We start from the raw sequence: 17,622 nt of genomic DNA on the forward strand, positions 1-17,622 counted from the left end.
TTCACAGAAGTGTATGACAATGCAGCCCTACAGAGAAACCTTGGTATGAAACTGATGGCCTTTTGCCAGACAGATTTAATCATCAAAACACCTGAAAACCAGACTTTGATGAATCAGGATGTGAGAATACACTATTTTCACTCCAGCTATTTTGGTCTGAAGGGGGTGGTTTCACATTTAAATTTCATTGCACCATATATTTAAACTGTAGTATGTTCTCAAAGTTAAATATGAAATGTTGGGAATTTTTAGATTTATAACAGAACTGGGGCTTACCATAGTAAGTGCTCAGAAATAATGGAATTTGGTTTTTTCATTCATTCTTTCAGGACCTGAGTACTTCATATAAGTGAAGATGCTGTTCATTAAATTTTTTGTTTGTTTGTTTGCTATTGTCATTGTTTGTTTTAAGAAAAGATATGATATATACGTATACAAGAGAATACTATTCAGCCATAAAAAAGAATAAAATAATGTCATTTGCAGCAACATGGATGGACCTGGATCATCTTACTAGGTCAGACAGAAAAAGACAAATACTCATACAACGTCACATATATGTGGAATCTTAAAAAAAAAAAAGACACAAATCAAATTATTTACAAAAAAGAAACAGACTCACAGACATAGAAATCAAACTTGTGGTTACCCAGGGGAAAAGGCTGAGGAGGGAGTGGAGAGATAAACTGAGACTTCAAGATTTGCAGATACTAACTACTATATACAAAATAGATAAATAGGAAGGTCCTACTGTATAGCACAGGGAACTATATTCAATACCTTATAATAGCCTATAATAAAAAAGAATACATATAATATGTATAACTGAATCATTATGCTGTATACCAGCAATACCACAACACTGTAAACTCACTATACTCAAATTTTAAAAAATGAAAAAAAATAAAATAAAAATAAAAGCAAAAAAAGAATACTCACTTTCTGCAATCCCTAGAACTGATTATGATGTTGCCACAAGATTAGAACTACACTGTTACTTAGAACAAGTTTTGGGGAGTGGGGGGTATAGCTCAGTGGTAGAATACATACTTAGCATGCACAATTCAATGGGTTCAATTCCCAGTACCTCCATTTAAAAATTAATTAATTAATTAAATAAAAATAAAAAACAAAGCATAAGTAGAACAAGTTTTAACTAAATAAGGATTTAACTTATAAATAATCTAAACTGTTTTCAGAGAGGCAAACGAGAGGACAGGTAAATTTCCCAGGATCAGATTCCACTTCACCCCAGGGCAACATAAGATACTCTGGCCAACAGTTATGTGTGGCAACTGCTTGGTGCTACTACCTTGTTCTTCTTTCCCCTGCCACCTCAATTCAAAGGCTGATGTGGCAAAGAAGCAGTCTACCTTCAAGTTGAAGGTCTCAAAATCGACTCTTGTTGCCACCGTAAGTTAACTGGTTCCTCAGAGAGTCAGTGAAATGTTGGTAACTGGAGAAAGAACACTAGGTATACCCTTAACATATAAAAACATTCCTGAATCCAGGAAGTGCCCAATAATTTAATAATGTAATGCCTAATACACTTACCCTAGTCCCCTAAACCAATACTGTTCAGAGTATTTTGGGCTAAGTTAGCGTTTATTCTGACAGATGACCTACATGCCATTTCTACCAAGAAAATTGTTTTATTTAGAAATTAAATAATCAAGTGTAACATTGAGTAGAAGCTATAATGGCCACCTCCGTGTATTTACAAAGCAGTGAAATGTCCTTAGGGCAAAATTTGCAGCAGTTCATTTTTCTACTTCAGGTCTCAGCACTATACTGAGTATCACTGGTATTTCAACAGAAACATGCTCTTCCTTGATTTTCCAAAGATCTAGTCCAGGGAACAGAAACTTGCCAGGAAGGATAAGTTGATGGGAAAGAAGTACCCTATCAATGTTTTTCTCTAAACATTTATTTTAAAAAATCATTATGTAGGCCACCTCTCTTGCCTTCTTAGATGGTCCACATTCTGACTATGGACTGTGTATATCCTAAGGCCGCTTGTTTTGCCTTCAGAGACCACCCGCATTCTGTGGATGGAATGTGTATCTCCCTGAATAAATTTACTTTCACTTAAAAAAAATCATTGTGTAGTAAAAGATAAAGTGTAGAAGTCATGTTCAATTAAATGATTTATTTCTGGCATGTTGTTGGAACATTTACAGTGGTAGCAGACAATGATTTTACTTCAGCTGTCCAAATGAGGCCAAAAGGTGGAGGTATATGGAATGCCTTTCCTTATGAGTTATAGCCCGTGTTGTCAGAATGTAAAGGATCGCAGCAAAGCTCTTTCCACAGCTCTGAGTCTGGCTGCTCCCAGTCGTCTCCGATAATCCACTTCAGGTTGAAAGGTTTAAAATACTCAAAGCGATGGCTTCAGGTCACATAGGAAAAAAAAAATTCAAATTTTAAGTATTCAGTACACAGCCACACTTTATTTGTTCATTAAATACAAAGAAAATTAAAAAGAAAAACATATATGTTATTTAATTACTTTAAAAATTGTTCATTAATCTGCTATATTGTTTTTAAATGATATAATATATATCAAATCTTTTTATATGCATGTATTTTTCTTATGCATACATATGCAGACCTTGCCACAATATTCATTGAGAAGTGAGAAATCATTCTTTCTATGCTAATAATTATATATACACATATATTTTTTTCTTAATTCAAATCTCACCTAAAAAAGTTTATATGAGCAGTTTATTGAGTTCACATTTTAAGGCATATCCAGATAGTCTGAATCTAAGGTTCATCATGCAATAATAAAGGTATCCTCTCATGTCTTACTGGTGGTTTCTGTGAGTCCCTGACTACTACAAACACAGTCACTCAAGTCACAAGAAGTACTGTATGCTAATTAAATACTTTCATTCATATAACTCTCCTATAAAATGAGCTTTACCTATGGATTTTCAAAGTACATAAGCTTTTTTACAGAAATCATGCAGTCCTGTACCGTGCTTAGTACAGCCTGAAGGAAGTTGATTCAGGTTGACTGTTATGTAGATTCATTTTCAATTAGATAGGAGTTGATCGAAATGACAGAGTTGTTAAAGTATAAAAAAATAGGTCAAACAAAAATGTTGAAAATGATTCATCTGTGCTATACATAAAGAATATCAAAAACTGTACATATAGTACACTTACTTAAATATTTATAATTTTATATGTATGTGTAGTTTTTAAATTTTAGGTACTGTGAAAAAATGATGAATGCTTAAAGTATCTCTTCCCTCAAAATGTGTAGCATCTGAAATGAGTGGGTATCAAACCAAAAATCTCAAACATTTATAAAATATAATACATAGGGAATACTTGCAAAAAGTAAACCATATTTGGACTTTGAGTTGGAGTTATGTAGGGCTGAGAAAATAATGTAACTATACAAAACAGGTTACTTGGTAGATTTAATTCTACATTTTAGAAAGCTTAAATAATTTACAATTGTTCCCTGGTATTTTCAGTTCCAATTAGCTCATACAATATAAATCAGAAAATGTTTTAAAAAAAATTTGGTTAATATATCACTTATTTGTGAATAGGCTACTTATTCTTATTACCAGAAATACAATGAAGATCTTTCTGGGATATTAAAAAAAACTTAAGGAGTTGTTGTCAAAGCTCTTATCTGCCCCCTCTCACAACTCATTGTAGGTAAAAGTTGAAAGTAAATACATAATCAAATTATTTGCATACTTACAAGTTAGGCCCTTGTCCATCCTCAATCTCTTCATGTGGTGTTGAATAAAAGGCTTCATAAATTCTTCCAATCCCCAATCCATGAATTGCATATAAATTCATTTTATCAATACCAGGTGGAAAATATTCCCAAGGAAGAAATTTAATCCCATTCCATTGCTTGCAGGTAATGTTGACTTTAAATTGTAAACTCAGCTCTTTCTTTCATAGTTAGGAGGAAATCATCAAAAGAGCATAATTTTCGAGAGGCAGATTTAATGGGTTAAATAAATAGAACCAAAGTTTAAATTAAGCAAAACTGATATGATTGCTTTGTAAGGCAAGCTCGTCAGTCATAGTTCCTAAGTTGAAGACCCATTAGTAACACCACTGAGTATTCACCCCATTCATAGTTTTACTATTTATAAAAAGTTGAAAGTATTTATGGTCTGCTATAAAACATATAAAATGTTAGATTCAATTTATGCAAACAGCTAATTTTTATAAGGACATAATTATACTGCTGACCTAGGCACTGGTTCTTTATGCTTAGAGCTCTAAGGAAAAGCAAGTGAAACTGCTTTGTTTGCTCATTAGCTCTAACTTTATTGTAGTTGTTAATATTTATGCTAGACCCCTGGAAGGCAAACCTAGACTCTGGAGACCTGTTAAGCAGCCACCTTAGCTCAAGGAACCTGACCTGAATCACAGAGACAGTCTAATGGAACTTAGAAGCCCCTACCTGCTTGAGTTAGTCACTTCGTTCTTTCTCACGATTTTAGAAGTTAATCATATTTATTATATTTGTCAGAGTCACTCATTCATCAACAACTATTTTACAATTTAATCAGTTTTGCAATTTTTTAGAAACTTTTTTTTGCTGACATCAATTTTTACCTTTTTAAACTGTTCATCTTTTTATAAATGCTTATTAATAAAATCTTTTAACAGGGACAAGTCATAAAAGGGATAGATTTTAGAAACCATCCATGTTCCAAATAGAGAATATTGGATTTCTTTTTATTTAGATTATCTCCCTGAAGACTTCATTCCCCTGTTCCCAAACAGATCCTGTCAACCCTAATGAAGAATCTAATATTAAGCGAAGTCAGCCAGAATCACTGACAATCCCATTCTAAAAATTACCCATTTGGAAAACAGTGATGGTCAAGAGCCAAATTACCTTCCCTGCTCTTCCAACTGCACTCCCTCAGAGATCAAGACAACTTAATTTAAAAAACTGTTCAGGGAACTGCTGTAACAATGTTCACTGGACAACTGACAACTTCTATGAAGCGACTCATAAACTAAAATCTATGGCATCTGATAAACACAATCCACTGATTACAGTCATTTCCCCTAACAGTCTATTCTGCATCTAGAGAAGAAAGTACATGAGGCATTTTATCCAGGGACGCTCTGGAACTAGTGGTATTGTCAACTCCATACAGCTAGCAATAGTTGTCTGCATTTTAGGATTTTTTTAAAAAGAACTTTTAAAATAAAGGGTCTATTGTCAAATAATTGGAACCCAATACACTATCCTGCTGCCAGGACAAACTTGAGTAACGTGCTTGACCTCCTTTCAGAACAGACATTCCCAAAAGCTCTTCATTATGGCTATAATTTCCTGATTCACTTTAAGGTGATAAATGTATCATAGGAACCAAGCATTGTTTGAGATGTCATTTTTCCAAAAACCATTTTCAAAAAAAGATATTTTTATAAGATCTGAGCCCAATGAGTTCCAACAGATGTTAGGATCTAAATAGAACATTCTTATACCTCTCTTCTTTCCACTTGCTTCTGTATCAAGAAACTTAAATTAATTCCTGACTTTATCAAGCACTGGATTGTCATTCAAGGAGTGTTTACTAAGGGCTTGCCCTGTGGCAGACACTTTTCAAGGAACTGGGCACACGGTGTCCACAAAACAAAGTCCTTGCCTTCACAGAGCTGATATTCTAGCTACATTCATAGAACAGACTCTTGAGTATGAACAGACACCTGAAGTAAGCATCTTAAATTCCTTTACCAATTTACCAGGAGGACAGGATAACATTTTTGATTTGCTGAAAGCGCTGCAGAAAAACTGATTAACGTTTAGAACTCAGACTACAGCAGCAAGCCATTCTCCAGCTAAATAACCTTTATAGTTATCGTCTGCTATTCCCTTCTGCTTGAGAATACAATTCTAAGAGGTCAAACATGAGGTCTACCCTGTACACCAGCATAGTCCCATTGTCTAGCCCACTTAACGTTTGTTGAATGATTAATGAGTATTAGGCCAACTAATGAATGAATAAATGAGTATACAGAAGTAGCTATTCACAGGGAACTCTATAACTGTGGTTGATTTAACACCTTTAATTTTTCACACTATCATCCCTCTTCCTTCCCAAAGTGACTCTGTCAAGTGTCCTATTATATTAGGCAGCAGGCAAGTTCCTAAGAAAAATTGTAAATGCACTTGTCACACATTGAGGTAGCTATTTCTGGGCTATTCGCACCCCCCTCCATCCTTTCCACCACCTCCCAATATTTGGATACACTGTGGCTAAATTCTTTAAATTTTCCCCTGAGTGGTGAAGCAAAAGATATAGTAGCTGCAGGAGGGCACCAGTATGAAATTTACATATTATCACAAGGGAGAGCTCCCTTGTTTCCCCAAACCCCAGCATTGCGTTAGCCTGGGGCCTACCCTCTCAAACCCTACTCCAATTTCTCCTACTAAATTGCTCATGGTTGGATTTTTTTTCATTGGAAAAATTTAAACCTGGTTCAGGAGCCACATTAAAATCTGGTCCTCAAAATACTGCAGACCAATCTTATCCAGTTTTATGGCGTCTAATTACACACTTTCAAACAAGTGCTTATTTAAGCCTTTGAGTAGAACCAGAGTTGCTTTTTTGAGAAAAGCTTTGGCTCCAATGGAGGCATTCCTGCACAGCTTCTTTTTAAGTAGGGTGAGTTTTCATTCCAGCAAGAAAATAAGAAGCTCTTCAATGTTCCCCTGAAATACCATGTTGGCCATCAATTTTGTCTCATTAAGATTACAACAGTCTTCTATCAGTCAGCAGCACAGAACAGAAGCCATCATCATAGTGTGCTTGCTGTTGCTACCCACTGAATTTTCTGCCATGTAGTTCTTATTACAAACCTAGCTAAGATCACACATTCAAAAGGAACTGATTAAGGTGGTCATTTCAGAAAATTTGTGTGGTTATAAATTTACGCAGATTGCTTACAAAAAAGATAAATTCCTAGGATCCATTCAAGATCTCCTAAATCTGAATATTAAGGGAAGATCCAATGCCTAGAACAATGCTGTAGACATAGTAGGTACATACTAAATATCAGTTAAAAGAGTAAATGTATGTGTTTTTAAGTCCCACACTGCAGTGTTTCATTTCCTGAAGACAGACAGTTCATTCTGTGGGACAAAATCATCAGGATTTTCCCCACCTGAACTCTTGGCTAGTTACCCCTGGAATGTGAGCTCCTTCAAGGAAGGAGCTTTGATTGTCTTGTTCACACACGTAGCCGCAGCCACATGAACAACAACCTGTATGTGATAAATGCTTGCAGAATATTTGTTGCATAAATGAATCGGCCTGTGAATCCCCATATTTATTAAGCCGCATACGTAATCCCAAGAGTGTTCAATAAGATTAGAACTTATAATATTAAATACAGGTAAAACCGAGCCAGAAAAGTTGAAAGTTGACATTGGTGACTTTGATGCATTTTAATAGCCATTTTCTTTCTTTAAACAGTAATATTTACAATTTGGGAAGGGTTGTAATGGTTCTCATTTAGAGATTAAATTCTTCTTATTTAAACCTGTACAATAATGTGCTGTAAAATTGTATACCTACAGCTAAAAGTGTGAAATGTATTACTATATTAACATTGTGCCAGATTTTGCAGGTGGCATGAGGATATCAATGAACTTCTAACCCAAAGAACCACTCTAGAAGGAAAGGTACAGTTTTTAACATGGAAGAGAAGTTTTTTCTTCTTTTCAGAGATAAGAAGGTTTCCTTATTTTGCAGACTTCTAGTGTAGTAGCATGGCTTGGTGATATTTGCTGTTCCGTTTTGCTTTGCTTTTTATTTTTGTATTCCAAAATAGAAGCAGAGATATTTAAAGTAGATATTAAGAAAATATATACCAAAAAAAATTCAGAGAAAATTTGGTTTGTAAGAAATCCAATCAGCATTAACTAAATTAACAAAACATTTTGAAAAAGTGAATACATGTCATTGGAGTGAAAGCTCCAAGACAGCAGAGACAGCACATTATTTGACTTTGTATCCTCTGCCACTAACACAGTCAGGTCCATAAAAGATACTCAATGAAAGTCTGATAAATGAATGAATGAATGAATGAATGAATTCAATTCTGCCTAATAAATACATTCAAATAACTAATTTTGTCTTCGTTAATGAAAGGCATTTTTAACATACGACTTTCAGTAGCAATTCGTTCAATCCTCAAGTGCACATACCTTTCTCCACATATCAAGACAAAATTATGTTCCAATTTTCAGTGCTGATTATGCTAGGTACTATGGAGCCAAACCACTTTAAGAATTCAGCAAAACATTTAACTCTATTTGACACTTAAATGGACAGCAGCATTTTAAATCTGTCACTTTATTTCTGTTGCCTCCACCACTGTTGATGGGATTTTAATCTGGTTGGCATCCACTTAACAAACAATATACTCACAGTTCTCAATTTTCATTTTTCCTCTTTTACAAAGTAGAAAGTCAAATGGTAAAGTTAATAGAGCTGTAAAAAAAATACAGTACCAAATTTATTTTAATGACAATGTGATTGTCACTGATTTAGGGCAGCTGCTCTCTGAATAAATAGACTCAGGGTCTAATAATTTGTGAAGAAAAAGACCAAGGCAGATGTCATTGCTGAGGCCTGAAGACCTGTTGGCAGACCACTGCCCAGGTAAGATTACTGGTCTCAGCGGCATGTTCCCTACAGCTCAAAAAACTGCCCAGCTGCTTTTGTATGCAGAGGTTCCTAGATTGATTTCTTACTGGAACAGATTCCTCACAAACAAGGTTTATTCTTTATTGGAGCTTTAGTCACTTGAATTCCTCTCTGTATTCTTCACTGTCAGGCTTTGCAATTTTTATTTATTCTTGGTAGAATGCACTTACTATTGTTATGGCACTTTTCACTCTAAGGCCTTCTTTTCAGTGTCTTTGAGAAAGAAAGGTCTTTAGCTAGACATTTCTCATGCTTGTTGACAGTCTGGAAATGATTTATTTTAGAAGAGAACAGAGGTGAAAGGAGTAGAATAAAAGATCATTATTCCCCCACCTTTGAGCACTTATCAGTTAAATGTTTATTGTTAAATGAAATGTGATGGCTTTCAACACAATTTTATTGCTTTTTATCTTTGTTTAAGAAGTAACACTAAAATATTTTAAAGTCTCATAAATAGAGTAAATCCAATAGGCTAAAAAATTTCCCTGTGGCTAAATTAACTTTAATTTACTCACTCTCACATTAATATGGTAAAATGGATTACTGCAACCCTAGACAATGAAAATATGTTTTGATCGTATATTATTTATAAACACATTTACAAATATATTTTCATGGATGGGTCTATAGACAAAGCCAGTATTATTCTGTGGGTACCCGTTCAGATGTTTTCAACACTAGCTTCTTCCACACACAAGAATGAGTCCATAATAATCAGAATTGTCACTCTTTCAAACTTCTACTTAATATCCTGACATTTTAACCCATTGCTTTCCAAAGCTTCTTCTCCATGAGAATTATTGCATATATACTTAGGACTAAATTCTAAAATGGTTACTGAAAGAATTATTTAACAAATATTTCAAAATGTATTGAGCTTACTCTGGGGTTTTCTAATTTTGCTACACAGAAATAAAATATTTAGACTAATTCCTTTAGAGAATAGCAAGATTCAAGGCCATCTGGTGCTTCTGTCTCTTCTTTTTCCAATAAAAGAAATTCTTCGAAGTAAATTATTGCCAATTACAAGTTCACCCAGGGAGAGGAAGAGAAAAAATAGTGACTGGATTTCCTTAAAAGACTATTCCGACTTCCCAAGTGTGAAGTCTTAAATAGTAGAGACTAGAGTGGAGAATATACAGAAACTAAAACTAGATACTGTAACTACTAAGAATTTAAAGGAAACTTGTCATTATCTTCTTAATTAGATGCAAAAGCAAGCTGCTTATGAAAGTTAAGCCCCCATACTTAATTTTGATTTCTTATGCTAACCTTAAAGACTCTACAATGAAAACCCACTGAAATATTGAATCTGCATGCAGATAATCATTTCTCAAAACCAAGTTTATATGTCAGAAACAGAAATAGAAGGAAAGCATACATAAAAATATGAAGGTATATATTGTGTTTACTATCATGTTTCTCTTATTTGAGCCCAGAACTTGATTGCCGCATTTTTGTAATTCCAAATGTAAAATTAAAATAAACAACCTGTATTTTTTTCCCCTAAGAATGTCTTACTCAGAACAAGATTAAGGATACACCATTACTAAATTTAAATTCCCCTTTCTCCTATTAGGGCAGGACCAATACGTAAAAAGCAAGCTGGACATCAGGAAGTCTCCCAAAGAACATGCCATATTGAGGGAAGAACTCAGTATGTTATATAAACAGTGCACTGGAGCCAGCCTCACATGAACTGGAGTTGTCTTAGCTATTGCCCAGAAAGCATAAGCAAGAACATAAGAAAAGATTCTATTTTCTTCCTCCATATTCAGAATAACACACTGATATCACCACCCTGGGTACAAGGGGCAAACATAAGTGACTGTTGTCTAACTTCCCAATGTTGAAAACTATTATGCTCACTTGAAAAATCTTTTTTCAGCACAAGTATTAGTTCTCACAAATTCTTAAATGGTTTACAATTTTATGTCCAATCAAACATTACTACTACTGTGTAAGGACCACAGTAGGACCATCGGGTAGGCATATTATTTGCGGCACAAATCCCAACCTGTGTTTTAAAAAAAAAAGCATTACATAAAAAGCTCAGTTAGATGTTAGCCAGGGTTCATAATGTAAACATATGCATGTGCCATTCAGAACTCACAAATAAACAAAAATGGAAAGGTCAGCAATGGTCTTTCTTCCTCACTGTTACTAAGCCTTTGAAATAAGCTCACGAAATGTATGCAGGTGGTTTTTTGATTAATTTGATAGAGGTACATCCATGGAACCAATTTACAAGTGATTTGCAGGCAGGCTGGCATTACTGAAATAAACGGTGCTATTACTATGATTTATACTACTATTCCCAACACAAATGATAAAGTGAAATTTACAGTCCTTAATTACCACCATGAAAAATTGGGAGGGAGAAAAAAGAGCAAAGATTGGCAATTTGCAAACTTGTCAGTAAGGCAAGATGCAAAAATCCATTTGCTTTACTTAAAAAAGGCACTGCATAATGGGTCTTACTATATTGTTATCAATCCATTTGAGAAGGCGAGGGAGTTCAAAAAACAAATGACCAGAATATAACCTTGAGATGCCAGGAAGTATGGTTTAGGAAAACAGCTGACAAAATGTAGCCTCCAGTTTTGAAAAGAAGGGAAGTCACAAAATACAACACTACATTATACATTATTCTGGGCCAATCACATGGCCCAATTTACTCTTCAAATCACCTCCTTTCAAATGTTTTTCAAATGCTTCCTAGCAGAGGAAAAAGAAAATTAAAGAAATAATATCTGTAATTTTTAACTAAATGTTTTTCTCTTGTCCCATTCATATCTAAATAGTATTGGGAGTCTTTTAGGATATTCAAAGGTGTCAGCCACACTGCTATCAACAGAACTCAAACAAAGCTACCTGGAGGAACCTACTCTGAGAGGCAAGGCTCAAGCACTGCAGTTGTCAAGAGGTTGGAGATGATGTGATTGCCCAGTTTCCTGGGCCCTTGGCCCTTTCCTCTCTCATTTATTATCACTTCCTACTTTAAAAGTCCAGCCAGGCTTTATTTACAATACTTATTCCCTCTCATGACTGACCTCCTATCAGGGAATGCCTAGGGTTCTAATGGACCTTCTAATCACCATTTGCTAAGTTTGATTTAAAATACAGTGATTCCACGCACTGGTCATTCATAGTACTTCACAGACTGGCTCACGGGAAAACTCCACAAAGTTACAAGACATGGAGACTGACTGCATATAACAGGCAAGAGAAACAGAACAGAGACAATTCTTGTCTACCTGAATTAGAAAATAATGGTGCAGTCTTAGATATTGGCACACAGCCAAAACTTGGGAATTGATATGTCAGTTTCAGTAATGTTAAGTTTGAGTTGCTGCCAGGACACTCAGATGCAGATATTCAGCAAACATTATCAGGAATGTAGGACTAAAGCTCTGGAGACAACTTAGGCCCAGATATATACAGATGTTGGAGAAATCTGAATAGAAATGAAGGTTGAAGACATCAGAGGGGATCAGATGGCCATAGTGGAGGCTGTAAAACCGAGAGGCCTGAAAGCAAAAACAAAGAAAAGACAAAGTTGGAGGACCCAGAATAGAGAAAATAATGAGATCAGAAAGGACTAATTGGAGAACTAGGAGGAGTCTGAAAAGAATCTCAAGAAGAGAGAAATGATCATCAATGTCACATGCTGCAAAGAAATCAAGACAAATGAGAAGATGCCATTAAGTCTGTTGAACAAGATAACGTCAACAGACAGAAACCAAAATACAGGAGTCTAAGAGATAAACACATTTAAGAAAGAGGAGTTGCAAGTGTAGAGATTTCCTATTAGAAACCAAGTAGGAAAAGATTTAAGAGAATGCTATGGAAATGGATTAGGAGAAAGCTTTTTATATAGTAGATATAAAGCATATATGTGTCTTATTGATTTCTGATTTCTTGCTACTCCTTAAAATTTCTTCTTTCATGACTGGTATGTTATCCTGTGTGAAAAAGTCTTCAGATAAGCTTTTTATGGACTTTATCCCTTTTGTATGTAGAACTCAGTGATTGTGATGGGTTATTTTAGCTTTGTCTTGTTCCCAGTGAGCCCAAGAGCATTTGGGGATTCTACGACCAAGGACTTTCTCCATTTCTACTTCCCATCAACTCAGGCTTCTTTCCTACTCCATAAATCTTCATTTTTTTAAAGCATCATTTTCTCCATTTCAATAACTTTCCTCCTGAGATTTTAAATTATAATAACATTTTCACACCTTCTTTAATAACCTCCTTACTTCAAATTCATAAATTTTACTTTTCCCTCGAAATTTTCCATACCTCCATTCATCTGTATTTGGATGGTATCTCTTTCTCATAAGCATTTTCTAAGTTACATTTTCATCACCATACTTGAAATTCAGAACATAGAATTTGCAATGCTCTGTTTCTTCTAATTTATATTTCTTTTAATATTTTCATCAATAGTTAATATTAACTACCATTTGAGAGCTTGCTCTATGTATTAAACATTTAATAGAGTGTCTGACATTCACTGTCTCATTTCATCATCTCTAAAAACCTTTGAAGTGAGTATTTTTATTCTCTACGATTCACAGATAAGGTTAAGTCACTCATCCAAAGTCACAAGCAAGTAAACAACAAAGCAGGAATTTGTACCCACGTCCATTCAACTCCAATGTTCATCATTTACCTTGTAGAAAATTCTATCTTAATCCTTTTAGTCTTACTTTATAAGAATATCAATTGTCATTAATGCATTTTCATTATTGGAACACTGCACAAAACAAACTCTCATTAGTGAAAGCAAGCCTCTGTCAATTCTGGTTCAGTCTAATGCAAAATATTCAAAAGGAGAAAATTCAAGAATTGTTTTGTTCCTTCTTCTATCCTCTCTTCGCACTTTATCAAGCAGTACCCTGTTAGTCCCAAGAGACTCGAGTTATTTTAATGGGTCTTTCCCTCTGTTACTCCCTCTGTTTTTTCCTGTATCCTAATTACTCTGAATTCATTTTTATTGATAGATAGTGTAAGTGTGCATAAGATCACCACAATTTGAAATTATTCCTTTATTTTCATTAATGTTACGATACCCACATCTTCTAGAGTTGATATTAGTACACGTGTTCTTTCTTATCAGATATAAAATATATCATGTATCTATAAGTATATATACACAGAATTTAATGACATTAAGTGAGTAGTATATCTTTATGTAACTTAGTGTGAATATGTTAAATTTTTTATTTTTATCATATTTTATATATTTATATGTATATATATAATTTAATGGTATTAAATCAGCAGCTTGTTTTAGATTAAGTAGTTCTCAAACAATACATAGATTGGTTTCTTAAAACATTCCTTTTATAACTTTTCTCTCCTTTCCACTTTCACAATTGAAATGCTAGTCATATTCATATCTTCTCAAACACATTAAAGATTAAAAAGCACAATTATATTTAAAAGGAAAAAGAAGATGCCATACCTTTATGTGATACTTTCTCTAGAACTTCACTGTCCAATATGGTAGCCATTAGCCACACCTGGCAATTTAAATTTATATTTGAATTAATTAAAATTAAATAAAAGTTAAAATTCAGTTTCTCAGTTGCAATAGCCACATTTCATGTGGCTAGTGGCTACCACTTGGGGCAAAGCATATACAGAACATTTTCCAAAATCACAGGAACTTCTGCTGGATAGTGCTGATCTAAGACGACTCAATAGATAAGTCAATCTTTAGTATGTTTTGCAAATTCTCTTAAGATTATTCCCCCATCACGAATGGATAAAGGAAATGTGGTATATGTATACAGTGAAATACTATTCAGACTTTTAAAAAGAAGTAAATTCTGCAATATGTAACAAAATGGATGGATTTTGAGGACATTATGCTAAGTGAAATAACAAGCCAGTCACAGAAAGACAAATACGGTAAAATTCCATTTATGCGAGGTATTCAAAATAGTCAGCTTCACAGAATCAAAGAATAAAATCCAGGGTTTGGGGGAATGGGAATTGGGGAATTACTAATCAGTAAGCATAAGTTTCAGTTTAGCAAAATGAATAAGCTCTAGAGATCTGCTGCACATTATACCAACAGTCAACAATAACATAATAAACACTTAAAAATTTAAAAGAGTAGATCTCATGATTTTTGTTCTTACCACAATATTTTTTTTTTAAAAAGGGCTATATCCAGCATGGTTCTGAGGAAAACAAATGATAGATAATAAATTATTCTTTTACTATTAAGAAAAAGACTATTATCTTCCTTCCTATCTCTCTTTTTTTTTTTATTGCCAATGCTTAGTCTTCTTAAATTTTTCTACTCACTACCACTTTGAAGTAACAGTCCTGGAAATATTTTACAATGTAAGATCAATAATGCAAATGTCCTCCAATTCAAAAAGTCTCCCATTACTTTTTCTTAAACAAAATAGCCAAGAGACCTTGGGTCAATTTTTGTTATTTCCCCTTGCTCCAAAACTTAAATAACAAATCAAAATAAAACAAGGCTTCCTAACAGAGTGTGCAATCCTTTGTAAACTCCAGTGGTTGAGACCACTGTTCCTGCAGTAGGTGTGGTCCTGTACTGAGAATTTTGCTTCTAGAGTTAGAAAAGAACTCCTCAATACTGTGTTACACTTTTTATAGACAGGTCATTGTTTCAGCTCTTAAATCCTGTATTTCTACCACTGTAAGCAAGTTTACAACAGGCTTCTGGTTTTTTCTTTGCTTTCCTATTTTCTGAAAAGTTTGAAACCAATAGAATACAAATGTGAAAAGCTGACCAAAGTTAGGATTGTAATCTATAGTCATGGACCACACAAAGGATCAAACCTCTAATCTTGGCCTTCTTAGCACACTCTTTGACTGAGATATCCTTGACAACAAAAAGTTTATGTCTGAATATATTACTGCGAGAAAAAAGAGATACATCATCTACTGTGTCTTTTCTTAACGATTAAAAAGGAACTACCAAAACACAGACTTAGTATTTCAATATGAAAACTAAAAAAAGCAGCTAAAACTCTTGAAAGCAATTGCCCATGGAAAGACTGCAGTGAAGAATAATGAGTCAAAGAAATATTGTATTTAGTCCTATAAGCCTTTTAGTTGATTTTTAAATCATGTGCATTTTACAAATAATTTTTATAATAATAAAGTTGCTTTTTTAAAAATTATGGAAACTATCTGATTGTCCACCAATTGAGGAACATATGATTTGATGTCTTATAATAAGATATGTGAACCATTACAAAATATATGACTTTGCAAAATATTTGACTTTTGCCATATTTATATATAACTGACCTAGATTACATTTACAAAAACATCTTAGTTAATGGCTCTTCCCAATTCATTAAGAACAGACCATTTCACAAACTTTTAAAATATTTTTTAAAAAAACAATTTATATGGAAACAAACATGTTAAAAAAGCAAGAAAATATTATAGAAATGATACTGACCAACTTTAGACTAATGAAAGTCACAAAAACTGGAAAAGGTAGGAAGAAGGAAAAAAAAAAAGGAATGGTAAGGGATAAGAGAAGGGTATTGGCTGCATCTATAAAGATTTATTTTTTAATATCTGTCAAATCCTTTTGATGGGGAATGTTAGATCTAAGTGGTAGATGTCATATTTACTGTACTTTTCAGTTATTTTGAAATATTTTTTCACTTCTTAAAAAAATTCCACCTTCATTGTTCAAAGTGTCCTCAGTTTATATGAAATTTTCCAACTAAATACACACTATTCTCTGCTGCTCCTTTTAGAGAAGTGTGTAGAAACTTCAATCTCAGAAGAGCAGTTATCATTATTAAACACAATGTGCAAGAGCACATGTAAAACAACAAGCCGTATTAATAATCTACCCGTATACCAGCCACACCAGTGATATATCAAAAAATATATCTATATTTGCCTCATGCATTTCAGCCCTACTCAAGCCCTTGGCCTCTCTTATTTTGCTTCCTCTTCCCCCAACTTTGAGAAGGAAATGAAAGTTAAACACCAAGTATGTAAAAATTCAAATTTCCAAAATCATGCAAACCTACATTTTAAAATATAGCCATTGTAAAACAAAGGTAGATTTTATTCAGTAAAGATGTGTTGTACTCACTGCAAATGCATCACCACTGGAGAGCAGTAAGACCAGGTGCTGTCTGTGCCTAAGCAAACAAAAAGAATCATGACAGAGTTGAAACTAGGCTGACAGTTCGGGTATTTTCAGATTAAAAAGTCACCCAGCTGTAATTTTTATCTAATCTTATTTGTGATTTTCTAGTAGCTCATTCTCAGAAAACTGCAGGTTACTTAATTGACTATAGCTAAGAATGAGTAATGGTGGGACCCAAAACACTTACAATTACACAGTTAAAAGGAAGATGTTTGTCTTTTTCCATTTGTACAGGTTATGCAGACTTACTCAACTTTTAGAAAACCTACTATTAAAGGTAGCTTAAACATTGTCCATAAATCTAAACTTTATCTAAATTTTCAGCTCTATTTCTATTAATGGGGAAGTTGTCAGATAAAAGAACATTAATTTCAGGACCGGCTGTTAAGATTCATGTTAAAAATATTCAACACACTGTTCATAATATGCTAAAGGATTGTGCTCTTAAAATGGAGATGGCAAAGTATCAGCATCAATTCAGCCCTCAATTTACTGCCTTTCATACAAGAGATGTGTGCCTTTCATCCAGTCTAAATTGAGTACATATTTGCCGTTATGTCATATTCACAAGGTCAAAAACTAAACTGCCTCGTCCAAAATGTTAAGAAATGAACATCCTAGAAGTATCTCTTAAGAATTCAGCTTGCCAATAAAGATGTTTTAAAATTGAAAATTTAAATTAGTAATGTTCAAAGTTGGTAACATAAGCAAATTAAACTGGAGAATTTTGATACT

General features: G+C 33.9%; 1 protein-coding gene across 1 annotated transcript in view; it reads right to left on the reverse strand.

The window, feature by feature from the left end:
* Nucleotides 1-2,129: 2,129 nt before the first annotated feature.
* The window catches only part of LOC105070491 (UPF0462 protein C4orf33 homolog), a 47,573-nt gene continuing 32,080 nt past the window's right edge, over nucleotides 2,130-17,622 (reverse strand). Inside the window, exons 4-5 of the mRNA XM_045518014.2 lie at nucleotides 16,831-16,879; nucleotides 2,130-2,389 (exon numbers count right to left, since the gene is read on the reverse strand). Of these exons, the coding sequence (XP_045373970.1) occupies nucleotides 2,254-2,389; nucleotides 16,831-16,879 (185 nt within the window). The 3' untranslated portion in view covers nucleotides 2,130-2,253. The remainder of the gene's footprint in view (nucleotides 2,390-16,830; nucleotides 16,880-17,622) is intronic.

Source organism: Camelus bactrianus, chromosome 2 (assembly GCF_048773025.1).
Source record: "Camelus bactrianus isolate YW-2024 breed Bactrian camel chromosome 2, ASM4877302v1, whole genome shotgun sequence".
NCBI classification, from domain to species: Eukaryota; Metazoa; Chordata; class Mammalia; order Artiodactyla; family Camelidae; genus Camelus; species Camelus bactrianus.